Source organism: Eptesicus fuscus, chromosome 8 (assembly GCF_027574615.1).
Source record: "Eptesicus fuscus isolate TK198812 chromosome 8, DD_ASM_mEF_20220401, whole genome shotgun sequence".
Classification (NCBI taxonomy): Eukaryota; Metazoa; Chordata; class Mammalia; order Chiroptera; family Vespertilionidae; genus Eptesicus; species Eptesicus fuscus.
Window position 1 is genome coordinate 97463844 of NC_072480.1, and position 26679 is coordinate 97490522.

Below are 26679 nucleotides of genomic sequence, written 5' to 3' on the forward strand. Positions count from 1 at the left end.
CCAGGGATAAATATAGATGTGATGCCCTGGGGACCCAGGGCGTTTGCAGAACCAGCTGGCAGAGACGGGAGGATTAATGGTGCCGGCGTCTCCGGGAATCGCCAGCAGCCCGCAGAGGAAGCCGGTCTCGGGGGCCCAGCCGTTCCCTGCCCTCCACGCCCCTGCCACCCCACTCCTCACGTCTGAGCCAGTGTGTGCAGGGGCCTCCATCCATAGCGTTGGTTTAAAGCTCACGTTTCCTGTGAGGCATGTTTCGTAGGGTGGTGTTTTGCAAGCGTCCGGCAGAAGGAAGTACTCGGCTCTCTGGTAGCCGATTGCAAACACTGTGGATGCTCCGGGCGTTTACCCCCTCGCCCCCCACCCCCCCCTCCTGCCCTCAGCTCTGGGCTGCTCGGGCTGGGCCTGCAAATGCATTTCTTCTCTGCAGGTGACGCCTGTTAGTCCAGCCAGAAGGGCCCGCTGGGAGCCAGACAGGGACTTCCTGGTTCTCCTGTGTTCCCTGTTTGCCACGTTGCTCCAGCAGAGGCACCGTGTCCTGTCCTGGCGGCAGCGTCCCTCGTCCCAGCTGCCGGTGTCTGCCGATGCTCCCAGAACCGGCCTCCTGGCGCCTCCTTAGAGGAGAGGCCCCAGCCGACCATGCTGGCGGCACCGCGGCCGGGAGCTGTGTCCCAGGCCCCTGGGGCAGGCCCTTCTCCACGCCCTCCCCTCGCCCCCGGCACCACGGCACCTGCTTCTTCGTCGGGTTTGTACTTGGGTGCCCCTCGCCTGTCCGCTTCCCCTCAGCCCTCCCGTCCCTGCAGGACCCGCTCTGTGCGCAGTTCCTCTGCGGAGAGAACTGGTCCCTGACGCAGGCTGTGGGGCTCTTGTTGTTGTGGTGGTTGTTAATCCTCACCTGAGGGTATTTTTCCACTGATTTTTAGGGAGCCTGGGAAAGAGAGGGAGAGACAGAGAGAAACATGCATGTGAGAGAAACACATTGATTGGTTGCCTCCTGCACGTGACCAGGGCCCGGGCCGGGGAGGAGCCTGCAGCTGAGTTATGTGCCCTTGACCAGGATCAAACCCGGGACCCTTTGGTCCACAGGCCGATGCTCTAGCCACTGAGCCAAACCTGCGAGGGCCGTGCTGGGGTCTTGACTCTTGCAAATGGAAGCGGTTGACACCAAGGTCGCCTGTCTGGAGGTCGGGAGGAGCTCTTTGGGGTCGGGAGGTAAGGGGAGCGGTTCAGAGGGGCAGGCAGCGCACACGGACACACTGGGCTAAGTTTTGGTTTTGTGCAGAGGGAGCGTGTCCAGGTGGGACCAATGCCAGTTTTAACGACGGTAAAAATTATTTCCCCAAAGTACTCATGTTTCTCACATGAAGAAAAAGGTGAGAACGAGAACAAGAAAGGACAAGAGGAGGAAACGGAGATGTGTCCTTTCAAACCCCTCCTTCGTTTCTCATTCTATTGTGAATATAGGAACATACGCTGTTCGGAGACCTCCTGACTCGGGCTCAGCTTTAGGAGAAAGGAAGTTTTGAGAAAGGGAGAGAGAAAGAAAGCAATTAGGAATCACAGGGCTCTGAGAGAGGCAAGGGCCAGGTGGGGGTGGGGAGGGGAGCGTGGACAGGTGGGGGCGGGGAGGGGCATGTGGGCAGGTGGGGGCAGGGAGGGGCTACACAGAAGCTCTGGTTTCAGAGAAGCAGGAGAAAGAAGATGGAGTTGGGGAGATCTGAATGTTGGGGAGGGCGCCTTCAAGAACACACTTCACTTTGAAGTTTTGGATTCTCTCTAGATATCTACACTAATAAAAGAGTAAGATGCAAATTGACCATACCTTTGCGACGCCCACCAGCCAATCAGGAGTGAGTATGCAAAGTAACCCAACAAAGATGGCGGATTAATTTGCATACACAGGTGCCAAGCGGCCGGGGAGTGGGATGGGACACTTGTATTGTTGCCATGGCAACGATGCAGGCATTCCACACCGCCCCAGCTGCTCCGGGCCCCTGGGCAGTGTGGGAAGGCAGAAAGGCGGCTCCGGCCGGAGTGAAGGTGGTGCCGGCAACCAGGGTAAGGAAGGCCCATTCTTGTACGAATCTTCATGCATCGGGCCTCTAGTACTAGATAAAAAAGATGATAGATTTTTTAAAAAGACCAGATACAAAATCCTTCCCACCACATATTTTCTGTGGGGAACCATCTGGAATTCCTCTACGTCTGTGCTAACACAGAGGCGGCGCTGGCCAGGCGGGGTGGTGGCCTTTCCGTTGTACAGGACGCAGGGCGCGAGGTGCGGGCAGGCTCTCTGGTTAAACAGGGTCACTGAAGGCGACGGGGCTTTGACAGGTGCACGGATGGCCTTCCTTTAAATGATGGTTCCTTCTTAGTTTCTGCTGGGAGAGTCTGCAGGGGAGCAAAGGCAGGGGAGCCGGTAGCTTTAGTTTTAGTTCTGGGGGGGTCCTCACCCCCAGTGCGGGAAGCTGGGGCCTCGTGTGTCGGGAGGTGGTGACGATGCTGCCGGCCTGGGTTCCCACCACAGACCCAGAGAGGCGGTGTGGCAGAAAGGCACGTAATTGCAGGCACGAGGCACATGACTACCACCAGGCTGAGTGCCCGCAGCTCTGAGGCTCCGGCCCAGCGCCCGTGTGGAGGGCCGGCTGGGAGCTCGATCCGATCACCGTGCCCTCCTGCCTCGGCCCCGCACACTCAGGTGCAGCCAGTGTGCCCCCGGCTTGCCATGGCCCAGGAAGGCCTGTGCCCGCCCGCACTCTGGGAAGCGGCTGTCACTTCCCCCAGAGGACAGTCCCTCGGAAAGGAGGTCCGAGGGAAGCCGTGCCCTGGAAGTGCCGAGCGTGTTTCTCAGAACCGGTGGCTCCTTTGTGAAAGTGCGCCCTTCATTCCTCCACCACGCTCATGTGGCGGCTTTTCCATGGATGCACAGTTGTGGCGCCAGGTGCCACCCTGCCAGCTGCTGTATCCGCTCCCCGTGAGGCACGAGGACCCTGCCAGGTGGAGGGAGGCAGAGGGTCCCTGAAAAAGAGCTGTCCACGGTGTGTGTGTGTGTGTGTGTGTGTGTACATGCCCTTGTGTGTGATTATGTGTGTACATGCCCCTGTGTGTGTGTACATGTCCTTGTGTGTGTGTACATGTCCCTGTCTGTGTGTGTATGCCCCTGTGTGTGTGCATCCCTGTGTGTGCATGCCTCTGTGTGTGCATGCCCCTGTGTGTGTATACATGCCCCTATATGTGTGCATGCCCCTGTGTGTGTGCATGCCCCTGTGTGTGTGCATGCCCCTGTGTGTGTGTGTGTGCATGCCCCTTTATGTGTGCATGCCCCTGTGTGTGTGCATGCCCCTGTGTGTTTGCCTGCCTCTGTGTGTGCATGCCCCTGTGTGTGTATACATGCCCCTATATGTGTGCATGCCCCTGTGTGTGTGCATGCCCCTATATGTGTGCATGCCCCTGTGTGTGTGCATGCCCCTGTGTGTGCATGCCCCTGTATGTATGCCCCTTTATGTGTGCATGCCCCTGTGTGTGTGCATGCCCCTGTGTGTGTGCATGCCCCTGTGTGTGTGCATGCCCCTGTGTGTGTGCATGCCTCTGTGTGTGTGCATGCCCAAGTGTGTGTGCGCATGCCCCTGTGTGTGTGCATTCCCCTGTGTGTGTACATGCCCCTTTATGTGTGCATGCCCCTGTATGTATGCCCCTTTATGTGTGCATGCCCCAGTGTGTGTGCATGCCCCTGTGTGTGCATGCCTCTGTGTGTGTGCTAGCCCCTGTGTGTGTGCATGCCCCTGTGTGTGCATGCCCCTGTGTGTGTAAATGCCCCTGTGTGTGTATACATGCCCCTATATGTGTGCATGCCCCTGTGTGTGTGCATGCCCCTGTGTGTGCATGCCCCTGTGTGTGTGCATGCCCCTGTGTGTGCATGCCCCTGTATGTATGCCCCTTTATGTGTGCATGCCCCTGTGTGTGCATGCCTCTGTGTGTGTGCATGCCCCTGTGTGTGTGCATGCCCCTGTGTGTGTGCATGCCCCTGTGTGTGTGTACATGCCCCTTTATGTGTACATGCCCCTGTGGGTGTGCATGCCCCTGTGTGTGCATGCCCCTTTGTGTACATGCCCTGTTTGTGTATGCCCCTGTGTGTGTGCATGCCCGTGTGTACGTATCCATGTGTGATTGTGTGTGTACGTGCCCTGTGTGTGTGCATGCCCCTGTGTGTGCATGCCTCTGTTTGTGTGCATGCCCCTGTGTGTGTGCATGCCCCTGTGTGTGTGTACATGCCCCTTTATGTGTGCATGCCCCTGTGTGTGTGCATGCCCCTGTGTGTGTGCATGCCCCTGTGTGTGTGCATGCCCCTGTGTGTGTGTGTACATGCCCCTTTATGTGTGCATGCCCCTGTGTGTGTGCATGCCCCTGTGTGTGCATGCCCCTTTGTGTGTGCATGCCCCTGTGTGTGTACATGCCCCTGTGTGTGTGCATGCCCCTGTGTGTATGTATCCATGTGTGATTGTGTGTGTACGTGCCCTGTGTGTGTGCATGCCCCTGTGTGTGCATGCCCCTGTGTGTGTGCATGCCCCTGTGTGTGCATGCCCCTTTATGTGTGCATGCCCCTGTGTGTGTGCATGCCTCTGTGTGTGTGCATGCCCCTGTGTGTGTGCATGCCCCTGTGTGTGTGCATGCCTCTGTGTGTGTGCATGCCCAAGTGTGTGTGCGCATGCCCCTGTGTGTGTGCATTCCCCTGTGTGTGTACATGCCCCTTTATGTGTGCATGCCCCTGTATGTATGCCCCTTTATGTGTGCATGCCCCAGTGTGTGTGCATGCCCCTGTGTGTGCATGCCTCTGTGTGTGTGCATGCCCCTTTATGTGTGCATGCCCCTGTGTGTGTGCATGCCCCTGTGTGTGTGCATGCCCCTGTGTGTGTGTACATGCCCCTTTATGTGTACATGCCCCTGTGGGTGTGCATGCCCCTGTGTGTGCATGCCCCTTTGTGTACATGCCCTGTTTGTGTATGCCCCTGTGTGTGTGCATGCCCCTGTGTGTACGTATCCATGTGTGATTGTGTGTGTACGTGCCCTGTGTGTGTGCATGCCCCTGTGTGTGCATGCCTCTGTTTGTGTGCATGCCCCTGTGTGTGTGTGTACATGCCCCTTTATGTGTGCATGCCCCTGGCTGTGTGCATGTCCCTGTGTGTGTGCATGCCCCTGTGTGTGCATGCCCCTGTGTGTGTGTGTACATGCCCCTTTATGTGTGCATGTCCCTGGGTGTGTGCATGCCCTTTTATGTGTGCATGCCCCTGTGTGTGCGCACCCCTGTGTGTGTGCATGCGCATGTGTGTGTGTGCATGCCCCTGTGTGTGTGCATGCCCGTGTGTGTGCATGCCTCTGTGTGTGTGCATGCCCCTGTGTGTGTGTACATGCCCCTGTGTGTGTACATGCCCCTGTGTGTTTGCATGCCCCTGTGTGTGTGTACATGCCCCTTTATGTGTACATGCCCCTGTGGGTGTGCATGCCCCTGTGTGTGCATGCCCCTTTGTGTACATGCCCTGTTTGTGTATGCCCCTGTGTGTGTGCATGCCCGTGTGTACGTATCCATGTGTGATTGTGTGTGTACGTGCCCTGTGTGTGTGCATGCCCCTGTGTGTGCATGCCTCTGTTTGTGTGCATGCCCCTGTGTGTGTGCATGCCCCTGTGTGTGTGTGTACATGCCCCTGTGTGTGTGTACATGCCCCTGTGTGTGTGCATGCCCCTGTGTGTGTGCATGCCCCTGTGTGTGTGTGTGCATGCCCCTGTGTGTGTGTGTGTACATGCCCCTTTATGTGTGCATGTCCCTGGGTGTGTGCATGCCCCTTTATGTGTGCATGCCCCTGTGTGTGTGCATGCCCCTGTGTGTTTGCCTGCCTCTGTGTGTGTGCATGCCCATGTGTGTGTGTGCATGCCCCTGTGTGTGTGCATGCCCCTGTGTGTGCATGCCTCTGTGTGTGTGCATGCCCCTGTGTGTGTGCATGCCCCTGTGTGTGTACATGCCCCTTTATGTGTACATGCCCCTGTGTGTGTGCATGCCCCTGTGTGTGTGCATGACCCTGTGTGTGTGCATGACCCTGTGTGTGTGCATGCCCCTGTGTGTGTGCATGACCCTGTGTGTGTGCATGCCCCTGTGTGTGTGCATGCCCCTGTGTGTGCATGCCTCTGTGTGTGTGCATGCCCCTGTGTGTGTGCATGCCTCTGTGTGTGTGCATGCCCATGTGTGTGTGCGCATGCCCCTGTGTGTGTGCATGCCCCTTTATGTGTGCATGCTCCTGTATGTATGCCCCTTTATGTGTGCATGCCCCTGTGTGTGTGCATGCCCCTGTGTGTGCATGCCCCTGTGTGTGTACATGCCCCTGTGTGTGTACATGCCCCTTTATATGTACATGCCCCTGTGTGTGTGCATGCCCATGTGTGTTTGTGCATGCCCATGTGTGTGTGCATGCCCCTGTGTGTGCATGCCTCTGTGTGTGTGCATGCCCCTGTGTGTGTGCATGCCCCTGTGTGTGTGCATGCCCCTGTGTGTGTGCATGCCCCTGTGTGTGCATGCCTCTGTGTGTGTGCATGCCCCTGTGTGTGTACATGCCCCTTTATGTGTGCATGCTCCTGTATGTATGCCCCTTTATGTGTGCATGCCCCTGTGTGTGCGCACCCCTGTGTGTGTGCATGCCCCTGTGTGTGCATGCCCCCATGTGTGTGTGTACATGCCCCTTTATGTGTACATGCCCCTGTGTGTTTGCATGCCTCTGTGTGTGTGCATGCCCATGTGTGTGTGTGCATGCCCCTGTGTGTGTGCATGCCCCTGTGTGTGTGTGCATGCCCCTGGGTGTGTGCATGCCCCTGTGTGTGTGCATGCCCCTGTGTGTGTGCATGCCCCTGTGTGTGTGTGTACATGCCCCTTTATGTGTGCATGTCCCTGGGTGTGTGCATGCCCTTTTATGTGTGCATGCCCCTGTGTGTGTGCATGCCCCTGTGTGTTTGCCTGCCTCTGTGTGTGTGCATGCCCATGTGTGTGTGCATGCCCCTGTGTGTTTGCCTGCCTCTGTGTGTGTGCATGCCCATGTGTGTGTGTGCATGCCCCTGTGTGTGTGCATGCCCCTGTGTGTGCATGCCTCTGTGTGTGTGCATGCCCCTGTGTGTGTGCATGCCCCTGTGTGTTTGCCTGCCTCTGTGTGTGTGCATGCCCATGTGTGTGTGTGCATGCCCCTGTGTGTGTGCATGCCCCTGTGTGTGCATGCCTCTGTGTGTGTGCATGCCCCTGTGTGTGTGCATGCCCCTGTGTGTGTACATGCCCCTTTATGTGTACATGCCACTGTGTGTGTGCATGCCCATGTGTGTGTGTGCATGCCCATGTGTGTGTGCATGCCCCTTTATGTGTGCATGCTCCTGTATGTATGCCCTTTTATGTGTGCATGCCCCTGTGTGTGTGCATGCCCCTGTGTGTGCATGCCTCTGTGTGCATGACCCTGTGTGTGTGCATGCCCCTGTGTGTGTGCATGCCCCTGTGTAGTGCATGCCCCTGTGTGTGCATGCCTCTGTGTGTGTGCATGCCCATGTGTGTGTGCGCATGCCCCTGTGTGTGCATGCCCCTTTATGTGTGCATGCTCCTGTATGTATGCCCCTTTATGTGTGCATGCCCCTGTGTGTGCGCACCCCTGTGTGTGTGCATGCCCCTGTGTGTGCATGCCTCTGTGTGTGTGCATGCCCCTGTGTGTGTGTACATGCCCCTTTATGTGTACATGCCCCTGTGTGTTTGCATGCCTCTGTGTGTGTGCATGCCCATGTGTGTGTGTGCATGCCCCTGTGTGTGTGCATGCCTCTGTGTGTGTGCATGCCCCTGTGTGTGTGTACATGCCCCTTTATGTGTACATGCCCCTGTGTGTGTGCATGCCCATGTGTGTGTGTGCATGCCCATGTGTGTGTGCATGCCCCTGTGTGTGCATGCCTCTGTGTGTGTGCATGCCCCTGTGTGTGTGCATGCCCCTGTGTGTGTGCATGCCCCTGTGTGTATGCCCCTGTATGTGTGCATGCCCCTGTGTGTGTGCATGCCCCTGTGTGTGTGCATGCCCCTGTGTGTGTGCATGCCCCTGTGTGTGCATGCCCCTGTGTGTGTGCATGCCCCTGTGTGTGTACATGCCCCTGTGTGTGTGCATGCCCCTTTATGTGTGCATGCTCCTGTATGTATGCCCCTTTATGTGTGCATGCCCCTGTGTGTGCGCACCCCTGTGTGTGTGCATGCCCCTGTGTGTGCATGCCCCTGTGTGTGTGCATGCCCCTGTGTGTGTGCATGCCCCTGTGTGTGTGTACATGCCCCTTTATGTGTACATGCCCCTGTGTGTTTGCATGCCTCTGTGTGTGTGCATGCCCATGTGTGTGTGTGCATGCCCCTGTGTGTGTGCATGCCCCTGTGTGTGCATGCCTCTGTGTGTGTGCATGCCCCTGTGTGTGTGCATGCCCCTGTGTGTGTACATGCCCCTGTATGTGTGCATGCCCCTGTGTGTATGCCCCTGTATGTGTGCATGCCCCTGTGTGTGTGCATGACCCTGTGTGTGTATGCCCCTGTGTGTGTGCATGCCTCTGTGTGTGTGCATGCCCCTGTGTGTGTGCATGCCCCTTTATGTGTGCATGCCCCTGTGTGTGCGCACCCCTGTGTGTGTGCATGCCCCTGTGTGTGCATGCCTCTGTGTGTGTGCATGCCCCTGTGTGTGTGTGTACATGCCCCTTTATGTGTACATGCCCCTGTGTGTGTGCATGCCCCTGTGTGTGCATGCCTCTGTGTGTGTGCATGCCCCTGTGTGTGCATGCCTCTGTGTGTGTGCATGCCCCTGTGTGTGTGCATGCCTCTGTGTGTGTGCATGCCCCTGTGTGTGTGTACATGCCCTTTTATGTTTGCATGCCCCTGTGTGTGCATGCCCCTTTGTGTACATGCCCTGTTTGTGTATGCCCCTGTGTCTGTGCATGCCCCTGTGTGTACATATCCATGTGTGATTGTATGTGTACGTGCCCTCTGTGTGTGCATGCCCCTGTGTGTGTGCATGCCCCTGTGTGTGTGCATGCCCCTGTGTGTGTGCATGCCCCTGTGTGTGTGTGTACATGCCCCTTTATGTGTGCATGTCCCTGTGTGTGTGCATGCCCCTGTGTGTGTGCATGCCCCTGTGTGTGTGTGTACATGCCCCTTTATGTGTGCATGCCCCTGTGTGTGTGCATGCCCCTGTGTGTGCATGCCTCTGTGTGTGTGCATGCCCCTGTGTGTGTGCATGCCCCTGTGTGTGTGTACATGCCCCTTTATGTGTGCATGCCCCTGTGTGTGTGCATGCCCCTGTGTGTGCATGCCCCTTTGTGTACATGCCCTGTTTGTGTATGCCCCTGTGTCTGTGCATGCCCCTGTGTGTACATATCCATGTGTGATTGTATGTGTACGTGCCCTCTGTGTGTGCATGCCCCTGTGTGTGCATGCCCCTGTGTGTGTGCATGCCCCTGTGTGTGTGCATGCCCCTGTGTGTGTGCATGCCCCTGTGTGTGTGTACATGCCCCTTTATGTGTGCATTTCCCTGTGTGTGTGCATGCCCCTGTGTGTGTACATGCCCCTGTGTGTGTGTACATGCCCCTTTATGTGTGCATGCCCCTGTGTGTGTGCATGCCCTTGTGTGTACATATCCATGTGTGATTGTGTGGGTACGTGCCCTGTGTGTGTGCATGCCCCTGTGTGTACGTATCCATGTTTGATTGTGTGTGTACGTGCCCTGTGTGTGTACATGCCCCTGCGTGTACGTATCCATGTGTGATTGTGTGTGTACATGCCCTATGTGTGTGTACATACTCCTGTGTGTGTACATGCCCCTGTGTGTACGTGTCCATGTGTGATTGTGCATGTACATGCCCTATGTGTGTACATGCCCCTGTGTATACATGATCCTGTGAATGTGTACATGCCCCAGTATATGTGTGTACATGCCCTGTGTGTGTACATGCCCCTGTAGTGTGTACATGCCCGTGTATGATTGTGTGTGTCCAGGGACGGCTCCTGGCCCACAGGGCTGCTTCTAAACCTACTCATGCTCCCCCTTGGGGCTCGCTGAGCCTGCCCGCTGCCTGCAGTCTGAACATCATCCCTACCAGCTGGAGATAGGCCTGGCAGGATCGGAACAGACGGGAGGAGGCAGGAGGCAAGGCCCTGGAGCGGGAGGAGCTGGCCTCCCTCTGCGGATTCCCGCTGAGCCACCTGCTGAGCCGCACTGGCTCTGCCTCTGCTCTTTGCTTTGTTCTGCTCTAAAGCGGCTTCACCTCCCTCCTGGGAAGGAGGGGTAGGCCCTGGGGTGGGTTGGAGTGAATGGGGACTCTGTGAAGTTGGGAGAGCGGCAGCCAGTGCGGAGGGAGCTGTGTGGAGTGGAAGGAACTGGGTTCTTAGGCCAGGGTCGGAGGAGGGGTCAGTCGGTGTGGCTGGAGTGGGGGTCCCCAGGGGGCTGAGGAGGGAGCCAGTCCTTGGCTGAGGGGACGTGAGCGCCCACGCCTTTCGGAAGGAATCTGTAGGGCGTGGTGACCCATTTGGCTATGGGCTTGAGGGGACGCTGAGAACCCCAGCCTGCGTGACCAGGACATGGTGGTGCCATTTCCCCAGAACCAGATCCAGGGGAAGAAGGAGGAACAGTTAGAGGCCGAGGGTCCATCCCAGCGGAAATGCCTGCCAGCGGGTCCTGGGCCACACAGTTAATCGGAGGCGGCACCTTCTGAGAGCCCGGGCTGTGGGAAGGGCACCCACCGTGGGGCTGGGTGAGCCCCGCCTGCAGCTGCCCAGCACACCTGTGGGCGTGGGAGGCCCGGTCCCCAGGGCTCAGGGCCAGCAGGGCCAGCCCCTCCCGCGAGCGAGGACGGGCCTGTGCGGAGGGCACTGTGCGGAGGGCACTGTGAGGAGGGACCCTGGTACAGTGAGTGGGGGATGGTGGTTCTGTTGGCATCGGCGTGGGCCGCAGAGGCACAGCCCCAGGCCTGGCGCAGGGCTGAGGGGGAGCTCCCGGGACGGGGGGGCTGTGGGCTTGCTGGCTGGCCCCACTTTTACTAAAACCGGGAGGGGCCCAACCCCAGGTGGAGGAACACACCCGAGCCCGCCCTCGCCCCCACAGTTCAGCTTGTCTTCTGTGCGTGGTGTGTTGGTGGCACCTTAGCGCCTGGAGTCCCAGCCTGGGTGGCTCCCGGGGCGGGGTCTCCGTGCCCAGCAGGGCCTGCTCCCTGCAGACGAAGGAACTGAACTGGCACGAAGACCCACCCCGAAAGCCCTTAGGATCGGGGGACGAGGGTTCTCCGTGGCTCCTCGGGCCCTGGGCTCTGCACGGTCCCCTCTGGCTTCCTGGGATGAGGGGCCCAGGGATGGAGGTGCGGGGACGCATGATGGCCCGGGGCCTCCTTATCTGGGGGAGCAGAGAGCTGCTGGCTCCCTCCTGACAGGGACGGAGATGGACAGGAAGGAACGGAGGAGAGTTGGGTGGCAGCCCAGGGCTGTGGGTGGGCCCGGAGGGAGCCCACTGGGGCCTGCGAGTGGGGCTGGGGCCTGGGTGAGTCGCCCTCAGAAGCTTCTAGCAGGCAGCACCGCGCACCCCACCGCCCAGTTTTAGAGAAACAGAAGCTGTTGTTTACTAACGTCACAAGGGAACAGAAGGGCCCCACACGATGCAATGTCAGTGGAAGCTGCCAGCTTTTGCTCCCTTCCTGGCCGGGCCAGGGAGAGAGGAGACGGAGGAGGAGGAGCAAACGGGGGCTCCCGGGAGCGGGGAGGGGCCAGGAGGGGAGCCCACAGCCTGGCTGGGGTGGGGCCTGCGGGAGCTCCGGTCATGGCCCCTCCCTCCCTCCCCCCACCCCCCCAGCGAGTGCCCACGGTGCTCGCTCATAGACCGGGGATCGGCGCTGCGGGGCGCCAGTGCGTGGGGAGCCCAGGCCGCACTGTGGGGGGACCACATGCCAGGGCCGCACGTACCACGCCCTGAGCCTAGCTGGGCGCTGTCCCAGCCTCTAAGTCAGGCGTCCTCACACTACGGTCCCGCGGGCCACATGCGGGTGTTTTTGCCGTTTTGTTTTTTTACTTCAAAATAAGATGTGTGCAATGTGCATAGGAATTTGTTCATAGTTTTTTTTAAACTAGAGTCCGGCCCTCCAACGGTCTGAGGGACAGTGAACTGGCCCCTGTTGAAAAAGTTTGAGGACCCCTGGTCTAATTCATTGAACCTCACAACAGCCCCCATGGAACCATAGCCCTTAGTTTACAAAAAGGGCATCAGCCACAGAGACGTGAAGTAACCTCTTCCAGTGGCGGAGTGGGGAGACCCAGGCCCCGGCCACTGCCGGGGGCTCCCAGTTCCAGCTCAGCCCCAGCTCAGCGCCACTGCCGGGGGCCCGCCCGACTCCTGTCCTCGCCCAGCAATGGCACCCCGTATAGAAAGGACTGGAAGGAGCCCAGGTCCCTGCCTGCCGGCTAGACGTGCCGTCCTCGAGGCCTGGGTCCTTCTCTCCTGGGCCTTCGCAGCGCCTCCCCGTGGAGGGCCCGGCCACGCTCCTTCAGGCCCAGCCGCTGGGCCTGCGTCTGCGGCTACGTGGGAGCCAATCGGCCTGGAGGCCCACAGCTGCGAGCCGTGAGGACCACGGACCGGGGTGCTCCAAGGCCCCTCGGCGGGCCCCTCGGCTTCCTGTGGAGACAGACACCCGAACCCCAGGCAGGGACCCCAGGCCACCCAGGGTGTCCCTGGTCACGGGGCCTCTGCTGTCGGTGACGAGACCATCACGGAGGCTTTTCCTGTGGACAGGCCCCTCAGGACCGCCACTGTTGGGAGGGAGCAGGGGGGAAGGAGCTGTCCCCACCAGGGTAAGGAGGTCCCCAAGCCACCACGTGTCACCCCATGTCTGCCCCTAGGCACCTCCCCTACAGGGGCCAAGGTTTAATGACTGCAGCCTGGGGCGGCGGGAAAGGAGGCTGGGTGGGAACCCTCGGATCAGCATGGGCTCTTTTCTTGAGTGTTTTGTTCTCTCTTTGCCACACACATGCACACACATACACACACACACACATGCACACACACACGCACGCACACTCACTAACTCACTCACACACTTTCCGGGCCTGGGAGGGTGGGAAGGCAGGCCAGGGGCAGAGGCTGTGCGGGTGGGAGAGGGCAGAGCCCAGGTGGTGGCCGGCTTGGGTGGGGAGCTGGCTAAGGAGCAGGCCTCACACCGGCCCCGCTTCTCCCAGCTCGCAGCCCCTGCCCCTCCCGGGATGGCTCAATGGCTCGGCCTGATGAACCCCCACCAGCTGGGGGAGGGGAGGTCGCGGGAAGGGCTCTGCCTTGTGGCCAGGCTGGTCCTGCCTCCGGCTGATGGAAAGAGGGAGGCGAGTCTGCGCCCCTCACTCAACAAGCGCCAAGTGATCGGGAGTAATTGCTCCAGGACCCCGAGCCCAGCGTGCCCCCCACCCAGGCGGGCTCCTCCAGGCCGGTGGGGTGAGGGGGGCGGGGCGCCGGCGGGGGCAGGTGTGGGAAGGGGCCTCCTCCCTGGAGGCTGGGCTCTGCCTGCGGGTGAGAACCGGTGCTGTAGGACGGTTCCCTGGGCAGCCGCCAAGCAGACACTCAGACACGGAGCGATGGCCGAGGCCCGGGGAGCGGAGGCCGCCTGGCCGAGGCCACGGGTTCCTGGTGGCCGCATCGGGGCCAGAGGGTCTGGGAGCTGGTGCTCTGTGCTGGGTCCCGCTGCTTCCTGAAAGCTCCTAGGGTTTGTGTGTGCACGTGTGTGTGTGTGTGTGCACACGTGTGTGTGTGTGTGTGTGTGTGTGTGTGTGTGTGTGAGTGATTCCGTGCCCGGCCTCTCTCCCCAGCACTCAGCCCCCGGGGGAGGGACAGGAGCTGCCCCCCACTGGGAATTGGGGAGAATGAATGAACAGGGCACTGGGCTCCTGCAGATTCGGGGCCACCAGGAGGGCTGCTGGGGGTGGGGGGGCAGGACTGCCAGGGGAATGGGCGCCATCTGTCCGCCCCCTGTCACAGGAAGCTCCGTTCTCCAACTCGGTCTTGGCCTAGCCCAGTGGTCCGCAAACTCATTCGTCCACAGAGCCAAATATCAACAGCGCAACGACGGAAATTTCTTTGGAGAGCCAAATTTTTTAAACTTAAACTTCTTCTAATGCCACTTCTTCAAAATAGACTCGCCCAGGCCGTGGTATTTTGTGGAAGAGCCACACTCAAGGGGCCAAAGAGCCGCATGTGGCTTGTGAGCCGCAGTTTGCCGACCACAGGTCTAAGGTGTTTGCCAACCACTGGTCTAAGGTGTTTGCCGACCACTGGTCCAAGGTGATGCTTCGGCTTTAACGTGCCCACTCTGGTCCTCTTTCTCGGTCCCGTGAAAACTCGGGTAGGAACAGGGGGGCTCCGTGTTGGGTCCCGCAGCCCTCCCACAGGGACCGTGGGCTCCGGCCACGGACCGCTGCTGAAGGACGGCCACCGCTCAGGCTGCCCTGCCCGGGGGCACCCACTGCCTTCTCTGGGTGACCGCGCCGGGCCCTGAGGTCGAATCCCCGATCCTCCCGACCCTCTCCCCTGGTGGCCGCCCAGGGCTGGGCAGCGGAGGGAGGGAGATGGTGCCACGGCTGGGAGGCCAGGGGCCGGGCCTGCTCAAACCAAAGCTGCCCCGAGAGCCAGCAGGGCGCCCCCTTTCCCAGGCTGCCTCCCCCCAGGAGACCGGCTCCCTCAGGAGGGAAGCGCCGCCCTGCATGCCACCCGCCTGCCCCTCGGGGAAATCCCTCGGAGCGACAGGGCTGTTCCAACATGGAAAGCAAAAGGGAGACCGTGTGATGGCTCAGAAACGGCTGTTTTCGGGGCTGCAGACCCCCCGGCGCCGCGGACACTCCGGGGAGGCGGGCCTCGGTGTGATCTGCCAAGCGCAGGAACATTGACAGTTTCCACTGGACGTGAAGGGAAATCTTATGGGAGCGATTTTTGTTTTTTTTGCAAGGATCCGGCCGAGGTGGCACACGGGGCAGAAGCAATCGTTTTATGTGGAAACTGCGGGCAGAACAAAGAGGGGAAAAGAGAGGCTGTTGGAACTGCCCTGCCAGGGAGAGGCGCGGAGGGTGCCCCGCAGGTGGTGTCTTGGGCTTAGGTCCCTGGAGTGGCCCCTGCTGCTTCTCCAAGGATGCGTCCCACCAGGGGGCGCTGGAGCCCTTCCCGAAAGTGCCTGGGGCGCCCTGGTGACCTGGAGGGATGCTGGAGCACAGGCCGCTGGCCCCGGGCCTCCCTGCCCTGCATCCTCCCTGGGATTCCAGCGGGAGGAAGGGTCCTCACGGCCCTGTCCACGGGGCCTCCTGATGTCAGGACAGCTTTTCATCCCGCAGGAGCCAGATCCCCGGAGACTGAAGGGGAAGGCAGGAGGGCCACCTGCGATGGAGGGCGAGCCTCGGCGAGATGCTGGGCCCTGTGGCACCTCCCAGGGCCGCTTCCCTCCGTGCCAGCCACCCTGGCCATTTCTCCTTCCCTGTGAGATCCTGGCTAATTATTGGAAGCCCATCTGGTCTACCCAGGGAGCCCTATGGTTGTGCTTTTAAGCCTTAGAACGACCTGTGGTTAGACACCTGAGCAGTTGCAGCCAAGACAGTTTTCCCAGGGTAAATCCGGTAAGAGAGAGAGGGAGAGGGAGGGTGGGGGAGAGAGAGGGAGAGAGGGAATCATGGGTGTAGAGACAGGAGCCTTGTGGGAGAATCTCCGGGTAATTAACTGTGGTGGAAGTCTGGGATAGGGCAGGATCTTCCCTGATAAGCTCATCAGTCTCCGTGTGATAAGAACCCCGGGTGGAAGGGAGCTGTGGGTGAGCTTCCTCGAAGACTCCCCCCAAGCAGGTCCATTTTCAGCCTTGCAGTCACACAAACACCTTGTCACTCGAACTCCGTGGGTATTTGCGCTCCCCTCACCCCCCACTGATGAGTTAGCCTGTGAAAATGGTGAAGGATTCATTCTGACCCAGCGGACCACTTGTGTGTCCTGTCGGTTGTACACGGTGAGTTAGGCTACACAGACATGGGCACCGTGGGCCGAATCAGGAAATCTCCGTGTGCGTGTGAAATCTCCGTGTGCGATTTCCCTCCCTACACACAGGCCGCACGCCCGTGGCCAGGGCCGGCTCACAGCTCACCCCGGAGGAGGCAGGGAGACCCGGCCGAAGCCATGCCACTGTCATGCCCCGGAAGTCACAATCTATGCTTCTAATTTTCATTTCCCTCAGCCGGGGTCCCAGGAGGATTTATTGAATTTGCTTTGTGGAGCCCGTTAACTCTAAACCTAATAGTGTGTTACTCTGGGCTTAGAATCGGTGTGTAGCACATTCTCGGTGCACAGGACTCTGTTCCTCCATGATGGAATTGGTCAATGAAAAGCTTGACTCAATTTACCTGAAAGTTACTGGTAATTAACTCACACCCAGAGACCATTGCGTGCAGAGGTAGCGAAGAGCCAATGAGAACTCTGGCAAGAGAAGCTGTTGATTATGTGGCTTCACTGAGAAGGTAGAAAACTCCAGTGGCTGATCAGTGCCTCCCTGGTCCGCTGGCTTCCCCTGGTGAAAACGGGGAACAATGACCACCACTGATTTCATTCTGTCCTGGCTTTGGTTGGACGACCTAAGCCAGGTGAGGAATTGATAGTGAATCTAGCTGACTAGCCCAACACAGGCATTATGCAGGCCAGTGGTCTTTCTTTAGAAGTCTTTTCAGATGTTATGAGGTCATTAGCACTGCATAGCAGACTTTCTTACCCAAGACGGGGAGGCGGGGCGAGGGGGTGGCTGAGGAGCTAGAAATCCCGGCGGGCAGAGGGGACTGAGGACACACCGGTCATGGGTCTGGGGCATCTTCACCTGCAGGCTGGGACTCTATCTGACGGCAGCTCTGGAAAGACCTAGAGCTCCCGGGGACGGGGTGGGGAAGGAGAGTCCCCAGGAGCTTCCTGGGCAGTGTTCCTAGACTAGGACGTCATGGGAAGTGCTTGCTGACGGGCAGTCTCTGCTCGCCTTGGCTGAGCTGCGTCCGTGAACGTGGACAGCTCCCCCAAAGGTCTCTAAGCCCCTTTGGCTCCAGCTGCTAGAGTTTGAGGCGTTCCAGTGCCGGGTGCCGGAACCCGCTCGCTCCCCTGAGGGAGCGGAGAGGAGACTGGGTGTGTGTGGGAGGGGGGAGGGCTAGGCGTCCCGGGCGTGGGCTCGCTGGGCTGGGGGGCAGTTCTTGGTCCCAGGGGGCCTCTTGCTCCTCGGAGTGACAGCAGGTGAGCTGTGTCAGCACTGCCCACCGACAGGTGGGATGTAGGCCAGGGCCCCCCCAGGGCCCCCCTTTTGGGGTCCTCCATTTCAAAAGCACCCCCGCTGATTCGCCGTCAGCCTGTGAGAAAAACAGCCTCCCGTGGGAGCAGGCCGGACAGGAGGAGAAAGAAGAGGAGGTGCATCGAAGGCAGCACCCCCTCCTCATCCCTGGAGGTGCTCGGGGGACCGGGGTGCACTCGAGGTGTGTACACTAGCCGTCAGGTGTCGGGCTTATGTTCAGGCCTGGCACTTCAAACCCCGCGCGCCTACCTGGTACTGCGTGGGGACCGTCACCGGATGCAGGTGGCGTTGGCAGGGAGCGGCCGCAGGGCAGCCAGAACATTCGCCCCTAAAACACAGTTGTTACCCAGTGTTCCTTCGCACTGGTGCAGACGCCGCTTTTAAAGAGAGCGCCGCGGACACGGAGAGTAGGAACTCACAGGCGTGTTTCTGGATTTCCCCGGGTCGGGCCTGCTCCACTCGAATGTGACGAGAAGACAAAGAGGCCAGTTGGCCAGGCGGGGTGACTCGCTTCTGGCTGGATCAACATGGGATCCAGTGGGGGTTGTCACCACAAGGCGAGGGTGACGGACCTGCCTTTCTGACGACAGCCCCAGCCCCGGCCCGCGGCCGGCCGGGAGCTGCTGAGCCACGCGCCCGCACGGCTGGTCTCCACGCGGGTTTAGCGGTCTCCGGGCTGGGAGCCCGCCAGGCCCCGACGATCGCTCTAATCAAGTGTCTCAATTAAGCACGTAGTGCCAGGACCACGGAAACAGCCAGCCTGCTCTCAGGCAGTATTATTATTATTATTATTATTTGTTATTCTCCTTCCCAGTGATAATGTTTGGCGCTGCGGGCGTGTATTCAGTGTTTTCCTAAAGTAGGCCACGGGAGAGTCCCCTGCCAAGTGCACTCTGCTGAGATGGCGGGCTGGCCAGAGGACAGGGACATAAAAAACAGGCTAAGAGCGATTACCAACCGGGTCGCCGATGGATCACTGCCCCGGCAACTGTAGATGTCTGCGTCCTCCCTCCGCTCACACACAACAGCAGTGTTGGCTAGCCTAGGATTTACTTTTTTTTGGAAAAAAAAAAATATACACACACACACATCGGGTTGGCTTTTATTGGAATGCCTAGATGCAATCTATAGTCATCAAGTTATGGAAAATTCAGGTCACATAGAAAGTTAAGAAGGCAAATGAAAAGAACAATACAAATCAGACAAAATTTACATCTCAAAATATCATGAAAGCATTTGGACTGGCTCTGCCTAAAATACTTTGAATATCAGTTTCTTTATTTTTTTCTTCCTGTCACCTAATTCTTTTTCATGACACAGTCCCCCCCCCACACCCTCAACTCTTAGAAAACGGTCTTTTGTTTACATAGTCCCCAAGGTTTCTCGGGAAAGCTCGTCCAGATCACAAGTCTTAGTTTTTTTTAGAAAGAAATAGGTCATGATACCTACGAACAAGACACGAATTGGGTTGATTTGACTTCATCTAAAATAAGCACCAGGAGGGAGTGTAAATCTGTCGGTCACGGGGCCAGGGGCACGGACCGGTCCGTGTCGGGAAGAGGGGAAGATTAGGATTTCACCTCTGAGACGCGGCACGAGCTTCTCAGGGTCGATCCCTCAGGAGCGTTGCTGAGGAGTGAGACTCAGAGCCCATTCCAACCAAAAGCACGTACAGCATGCTACGCAGTCCCGCAGAGGCGGCCCCGCAGAACGGCAGACACCCAAGCTAACAGCTGAAAAAGAAAACGGGGAGCAGCCGTGGTGGGGTGGCCTGAAATCTCATGGTTTTCTAAGTCGGGGCTTCGTAATACTCGCAAAGGAGCTCCAGAATAAAAAATACCAATGCTAATCTGTGCTTTCATTCTAATAAAATATCAGCATTCATTAGGAGATTAATGACCTCAGTATGCTCTACCAAATACACACAGACAGTCATAGCACTGAGACGGTCAATTCAGTAGCTATTTCGAGACTCTTCCCAGCCAAACCTGTTGAATAAACACGCCTACTGTGCAAGTTCGAGTATGTGATACATACAAAGCAGTTAGAAAATTATTTTCAATACATCACTTGAACCTTTATAGTTACGACATGTTCACTTGCTATATTTTGTCACCATTATACAGAGAGGGAAACAGTGTGTACTATAGCTCAATGAACTGGGAAATCTTTTCTAAAAATATTTTTGTGGCTGAATTCAGTGCTCACGAAAAGAGGTTGGCGAGAGCGGCCGAGCCGGCACGGAGGTGCAGCCGGCGGCTGTGCGGGGCCCGCGCACACCCGAGCGGGAGGGCACAGCGGCCGGCTCACCTCCCGCTGCCCCGACGGGCAGAGGCCGCCGTTCAGAATGGCTCCCGCGGTGGTTGGGGCCTGTGGGCTGACGGGAGCTTTGGTCTCGCCGTTGGGGTCCCTCTTGGTGGCCCCGGGGTCCACACCCAAGGCTAGCGGAGGGACCCTGACCTACCCCATCTGGCTCCCTCCCACCTGCTGGGTTTCTGCTGTCTTCCCTAGACCTTAAGACACACAAGTTTATGGTCTTGGCCACATCGGATCTTTTCCGTCTCACGGTTTCCTGGAGCACCTGATGTGGTCTCTCAGCTCCATCAAGGAACGGAGCTTGAAGGAACCCTGTGGTTAAATTCTGTCAACCCCCCCACGGCCTTTTAGGGCCCAGGGGCGGCAGCGGGAACGCCTCCTGCCTGTTCTGTTTTTTATTTTATTTCGTATCTTCCGTTACATTCCACCAGCCTTAGTTTTCTAGGTGCCTCTCAGCGGCTCTTGGTGAGGACAGCGGCCTGAGAGAGAGGGAAGAAGGAGCAGGTCTCTGGTGCGCCACCCACCTAGGATTGCACTGTCCTACCCACCTAGCGTTAGAAAGCTGCACGTCTCTTCAACCGAATACAAAAATATCAACACTTCTGGACATTATAGGCGTAAGTCGTTATATCTCTACAATATAGTCATTTATACTGTACAGCTATAACCGATAACAAAAGGTGCAATCCTTTTTTCTTTTTAAAAAAATCACACAGTTCACATGTTTTTATCGTTTTATTTTTAAGTATAAACTTTTTAAACACTTTACATAAATTAACTCCTCTGAGACTAATATTTGATGTACAGTAAATTGTAATTCATATAAAAATCCATAAACAACTTGTCTCACATAATTTACAAAAAAATCAGGGTTTCCTTTGCTTATCAGTGGCAAGGATTGTATTTGCCAGTTTTTTTTGTTTTTGTTTTTCGCCCCTGCGGCAAACCACCGGAGCCCTGTGAGAGGCAGCAGGGAGTCCCCTGGGAGCAGAAGTCACGTGTGCCCATGTCCTTTTACAAAGCTGCCCAGCGCGCAGTCGGGTTGTCTGTCACCTGGAGTTTCGTCCCACATTGTAACAATGAACACAGACATATATCACATCCTATGCAGAGACTACTTCCTTGTAAGCCAAGGTCGACCACGCGGCGGTATGGGGGAACGCTGCACGCATTTTTACCCTCTTAGACACAGCGCCCCCCAAGGAACAGAGGGCCCAGGGCAAAAACGGTGAGGCCTTTTTGTCCGTCCTCTTCTTAGTTGTTCCTTTGATTCATACCTCCCGTCCAACTGAGTGCAGCGATATGCATATGTAAACATATTCGTTAAAGCCGATCACCTTTAAGGTCATTCAGAAAAGGGGTTCTGTTTTTGTCCTTTTTGTTTTTTTTCCCCCCGTGAAATGTTTCTTTTTAAAATAGCGGTCTCATTCTGGCGGAAGGCTCTTCTGCGCCGGAGAGAGAGAGTCCCAGTCGGATTGTGCTACAGGCAGATCTGAGCCATGGGGGGTGCGGCGGGCCGTGCGCCCCCCGCCCGCAGACTGTCCCTGTGCCCGTCCCCGCGGAGGACGAGGGGTTACCTCTTGCCGATCTCGCTCTGCCGCAGGAACTGGATGTTGTTGGCGCTGTCGGCCAGCTCCGGGTACTGCTCCACCGACAGCACGTAGTAGCCGTCGTAGCCCTGCACCTTGCCCGCGCTCAGCAGCTGCCGCTTCTCGCCCTCCGTCCAGAGGCGCGCGCCCTCCTCGCCGTCGCGCACCCGCTGCTGCTCGCGCGCCCAGGCCCGGGCGAGCGCGCGCTGCCGCGCCTGCTCCAGGATGCGCGCCTTCTCCTCGTCCAGGGTCATGCCGTAGCGCACGTGCAGCGCCAGCGCGCCGAACTGCATCTCCACGTCGGCGAACCTGCGCGTCCTGCCGTTGACCACGGTGGTGGACTGCGACACGGTCACGTTGATGCCGTTCTCCAGGGCCTTGCGGCCGCTGGTCAGCCGCAGCGTGCCCAGGTCGCTCTCGGGCGTGCTGGTCTTGATGAAGTAGTGCGTGTCCTTGCCCTCGATGGTGAAGTGCAGGTTCTCCAGGTAGAAGGCGTTGTTGAGCACGGCCGCCACCTTGATGCAGTCCTCGTTGGCGATGTTGAGCACGTTGGTCTGCACGCGGCCCTGGCTGACGGCCAGCATGACGCCCTTGCCGATCAGCGACTTGACGGTGGCGAACCACAGCCACGACGGCGCGCCGCCGCCCTTGCGCCGGCTCACCTGGACCTCGGCCATCTTCCCCAGGGACAGGAAGGCCTTGGCCTGCCTCGCCACTTGTTGCTGGACTCCGAAAATGGGCTGCAAAGGGAAACAGAAGGGGGTTCGGTTTAGAGAACAGCTGTGGCACCGGGTGGGCGGGGAGCCCGGCTGCCTGGCGGCGCGCCCACTCCGGACAGGAGGGGGAAGGGATCTGGAGAGAGCTCCAAGGCACATTTATTAAAACCTCCGTCCGTCCTTTCGAGATGAAAAGGCTTAAAAAAAACCCTGCGTGGAGGCATGCACTCAAGATGCACACCCCTCCAGCTGATCCAAATGTGTTTTGAAAGGCAGGAAAAGTGCACGCCATCGCGTATTCAGAGCTTTTTAGTTTCTAACGTGGGCAAAATGCTCATGTGTCAGCTTTTCTCTTTCAATTTCTAGATGCCCATTTCCGGCGTCCATCCCATTTGGGGCACCCAGCTTAGCGGGTCCGTCACCCCAGCAGCGTTGTCCCCCGGAGGCTGAGGAGCAAGCAGCAAACGGGATGTGCAAGGCTGGGGTTCAGGGCCAGCTCACTGCGCCCCAAGTCACATGCTCTGACTTGTAAACTCCGTACCTCCTCCCAGGGAACGCAATTTCAATAGCATTTCATCAGTGAAACTGCAGAACTGAAACGTACAAGCTGAGTGCGCCGTGGGACAGCTGAGGACGAGGATTTATTACTTTGGGAAACATTTATTTTTTTGGAGACTTAGGGACAGGGCACAGGCTACACTGGCAAATGATTTATTTTATTATTATTTTAAAATATATTTTATTGATTTTTTTTTTTTTTTTTTTTTTACAGAGAGGAATGGAGAGGGAGATAGAGAGTTAGAAACATCCATGAGAGAGAAACATTGATTCAGTTGCCTCCTGCACACCCCCTACTGGGGATGTATCCACAACTAAGGTAGATGCCCTTGACCGGAATCGAACCTGGGACCCTTCAGTCTGCCGGCCGACGCTCTATCCAGTGAGCCACACCGGTTAGGGCCTGGCAAACGATTTAAACCAGGGGGCATCTTAACTCAGCCATTTCCTGTACTACCAGATGTCTGTCTGGACAGCGTTCCCCAAATGGAAACATCTGTTTTATTTGCAGCCGTGAAAGAAACATTTGTTCTCCCGCACGTGGGGCGGCCTCCACGTCTCTGCCGGAGATCCCCTAAGCTGTCCTTATGGTGCGTGTCTCTCGACAGAGAGCCCGAGCCGTATTTAAAAGGCCGCCTCGGAAAAAAGTTGGCAATTCCATTTGCACAGTCAGACATAAGTGTTTTCAGACATGTTGGGGAGTCGCACACAATCAGGACACGCTTGTTCAAATGCACCGGGAAACTCCAGTATGTCTGCATGGCACCGTCAGCAGCGGGGAAGCATTTGCAATTAGAAATGTTAAAATGGCCCCCTGGCCCTGGACGCCGATGGCTTTTTGCTTTTTGAAATGTAAAGATGACATCTGAAAAAGGGAACTGCTTTTATGTTATGAAACATGTACCAGAAAACAGAGGTATTGACGCGGTGTATGTGCTGTGTGTGTGTGTGTGTGTGTATGTGTGTGTGTTTTAGCCTTTTCTCTTGTAGTCATTGAAATTACAGGAAATTGCTCAAGGGGCGGGGGGATGAGTCTTTCTAATAATCTGCCCTCTCGTCTTACCGTTACGTGGAAGCCCAATTTCTGGATCTTTCCTTATTCCTGCTTTAAGCTAGAACTCTGTTGTTTTGTTGTGTATTCCTTTCTGATCTCTGAATGGTGCCAAATTAAAAGTAGCATTTTCTGACAGGGCAGCTTTGACTTTGCAGTTTTCCATCCTGTTTTCCCTTTTATTTCTCAGAACAGTTACAGGCCTCCGGATCTGTTACTGTCAGGAAAATTCCAGAAACTCCGCGTTGTGGGGGGAGCCTTGCATTTTCTTTTTTTTCTTTTTCATCGTTTCCCATGAGACACGGTCACTACGTTTTAAAAGGTGAACTCTGTGGCGCTGTTTGTGGGCTGCTAATTTGTACTGGGGAACCCCTGCCCTCCTGTTTATCGTGTCTTTGCCTGCAGGTCCCAGGGGCCATCAATGTGCTTTCCTGGGGTGCTCGGTAGAAACCCTGCCGTTTATTACCTTTTGATAATGTCTTTCTACGTTCTTATTAGCATCACTAAACACAGATGGAAGCCCGTTTCATGGGCGCCTAGGTTACTGAGCAGAAATGTTGCTTTTTCTTCCCTCAAAGAGTCAAGAAATGAAACACCGTTTTTGGTACAGGTTTCCCAAGTACAGTGTGACCGAATACGTGGGTAAACAAGACCCACGTAAGGCACCGGTCACCTCTTCCTAGTTTTGCTTTCTCGGTTCTTACCGGGACATCGTCCCACTGCTGACTCTTCACCAGCTCGTAGGAAGGCTCCGTCAGGTCGAACTTGGGGACGGGGAACCCAGGGATGGCGTTGTGCAGGTGGAAGCCAAACGTCACCAGCCAGCTGTTGACATCTGGGAGGAGAAGGTTACAAAGGACAGCGTGAGGGTTTGTTCCGTGCTTTCACACATTTAATTCTTACCTGAGAGAAAGGCCCGCTTCACGAGTAACAACCAGGCAAAGCGTGCGTGTTTATCGTCACCCTGCAATTCAGAACCAACCCTCCCCTTTCAGACGTGAAGACAGTAACCCCAGCCAGGGCCATAGGAAACGCGGAGTCACAGACTCGCACGGAGACCGACGGAATACGCGGCCACGTGCGCCGGCTGCCTCCCGTGTGGGTGACGGCGATGAAGCCAGGCGGGCACGGCGCAGCAGCGGGGGAGAGCCAGGGTTGTTGAAGACAAATGGGACGTGTAGTGTAGTTAGCAGAGGCTGGTCTTACAGCGAAGCTGCGTGTTACTGTCGTTCGGAAGGCACGGCCCAAGCATATGCCGCGGCCCCCAACCCACCGTCTAAGAATCAAAGCCCTGAGTTGAGAGAGTGGAAAACAACGGTAGATGCTTAATCCAAGACGGACGCTGAAAGCCGGCCAAGGGCGCAGCACGCTGGTCACCCTCAGCGAGGCCTTCAGAGGCGCGCTCTGCACAGGTGGGAACACACTTTTGGGGGAGAAAACCTGGAAACCTTTAAGATGGCACTTTAAAACATTTGCACGTGGCTCTGAAAGCCAGGAAGCTCAGGAGAAGGCGTCTCTTCTCCGGGAGGTGATGCTTTTGCAGACCCGCGCACGGGCTTGCAGGAGGCCGGTGGGGTGCAGATGGTTTTATCTATCAAGCTGGGAAACGGGAAACTGCATTTCACCGAATAGGGTTTATGTTAGTCCATCTCTCTTTGGATGTTTTTAAGAAAATGCTGCTGTGGCATTCCCCAAAGTCCACGTTGCTAGGAGAGGAGGAAATCAGGAGCTGTGGGCATCCCCGCCTTCCAGTCAGCCCCTGTCAACACCTCTCAAATAACCCGGGTTAACTGCCCATCACAATGCTGGAGTCACTTGTGTCCTGTCTCCTTCTCTAGGAAACCAACTCTCACCCCATTGCCAGGCCGGCCGGCTCTTTGTCCAGGTATCATATGGCTCCAAAGCCAGCGGTATTCTCCCTCTTTTAAGTGGGGGTGGTGGTGGTGGTGGGAGAGATAAACCTCAAGTTCATCATGTAGGACAGAAAGTGATATCTACCTATCTATCTATCTATCTTTCATCTATCTTGTATTTAGAGAAAATCCTTTCTCATGATTAGTGGAGTACTGGAGGTAAGGACTCTCCTACTACAAACAATGTGTAGCAGTGAGAATCAGAGGGTCTCAAGTGTTGAAAAGCATTGCCGCAATAACGGGACATGAACATGGAGGTAGACTGAAGAACCCTGAAAGAGGAGGCCGTGAGGGCGTGGCTGAATTAGGACACGGAGTGAAGGGACTTCCAGCGGGTTCACATGGCAGACAGCTACGAGCGGCTTCAGGAATTCGGGAGAAGCAGGAGGCAGACGTAGAATGAACGGGGGGCAGCATTTGGAGAGCCGTCCTGAGAACTGAGAAAACAGACATCTCGGTGCACCTGAAATGCTGAGCAAGAAAGTGACAGCCCGAAGGAGCATCTATCTAACACGAGCAAAGGCACAACAGAAAAACCCTCAAACTAAACCGAACCAAACGAAAGACAAAAAAAAAAGAGAAAAAAAAGAAAACAGAACACACAGCAGGGAACCGTAACTGCGGAGTGCAGCTCAGGAATGAAAGGTGGAGGCAGAAGGATTCCGAGTCTTGGCGTGGAGGAGGAGTGGAGAAGGCAGCTACGTAAGGGAAGGAGGGCATGCTTGCTGGGTCCTGTCTCTGTTTCATGGTGGCAGAAGTGGGATCTGATGCTTTAAATCAGATCGTGCTCTAACCCTGGAAAGATCTTAAATCTATGCCCCGAAGACCAGTGTATCTATTAGTAGTCCCAGGACTGCACCCCACGGCAATGAAGATGGTAGTATAAGGGGACAGGAGCAAGGACAGACATAGGGTCCCCTGGCTAAGCAACTGATGGGAGCAATTCCTCTGTTGTCCTGAGGTGATGGTGGTGGAGAGTTAGTTCAACTCCTCCCCGGGATGAGATGCTGAGCCACCCTGTGCTGTATTTCACATCCATCCTTTCCATTAGAATTGACACGACTTGTCTACAAAGCCACACAGCTGGTAGGAGAGGGGGTGGGCCTGGAACCCCAAGTTCCAGGGTTTCTGCATCTCCAGGTCACTTCCCTTCAGTGACTGGATTCCCTGTCATTTCAGAAAATTGTGGC

The 26679-nt window shown here is 56.9% G+C and overlaps 1 protein-coding gene across 9 annotated transcripts in view; it reads right to left on the reverse strand.

The window, feature by feature from the left end:
* Window positions 1-21235: 21235 nt before the first annotated feature.
* TENM3 (teneurin transmembrane protein 3) overlaps window positions 21236-26679 on the reverse strand; it is a 439075-nt gene continuing 433631 nt past the window's right edge. For all 9 annotated transcript variants that reach the window (XM_054720168.1, XM_054720165.1, XM_054720166.1 and 6 more), the window contains 2 exons: window positions 24281-24411; window positions 21236-21991 (listed from right to left, as the gene is read on the reverse strand). In XM_054720168.1, the coding sequence (XP_054576143.1) occupies window positions 21236-21991; window positions 24281-24411 (887 nt within the window). The remainder of the gene's footprint in view (window positions 21992-24280; window positions 24412-26679) is intronic.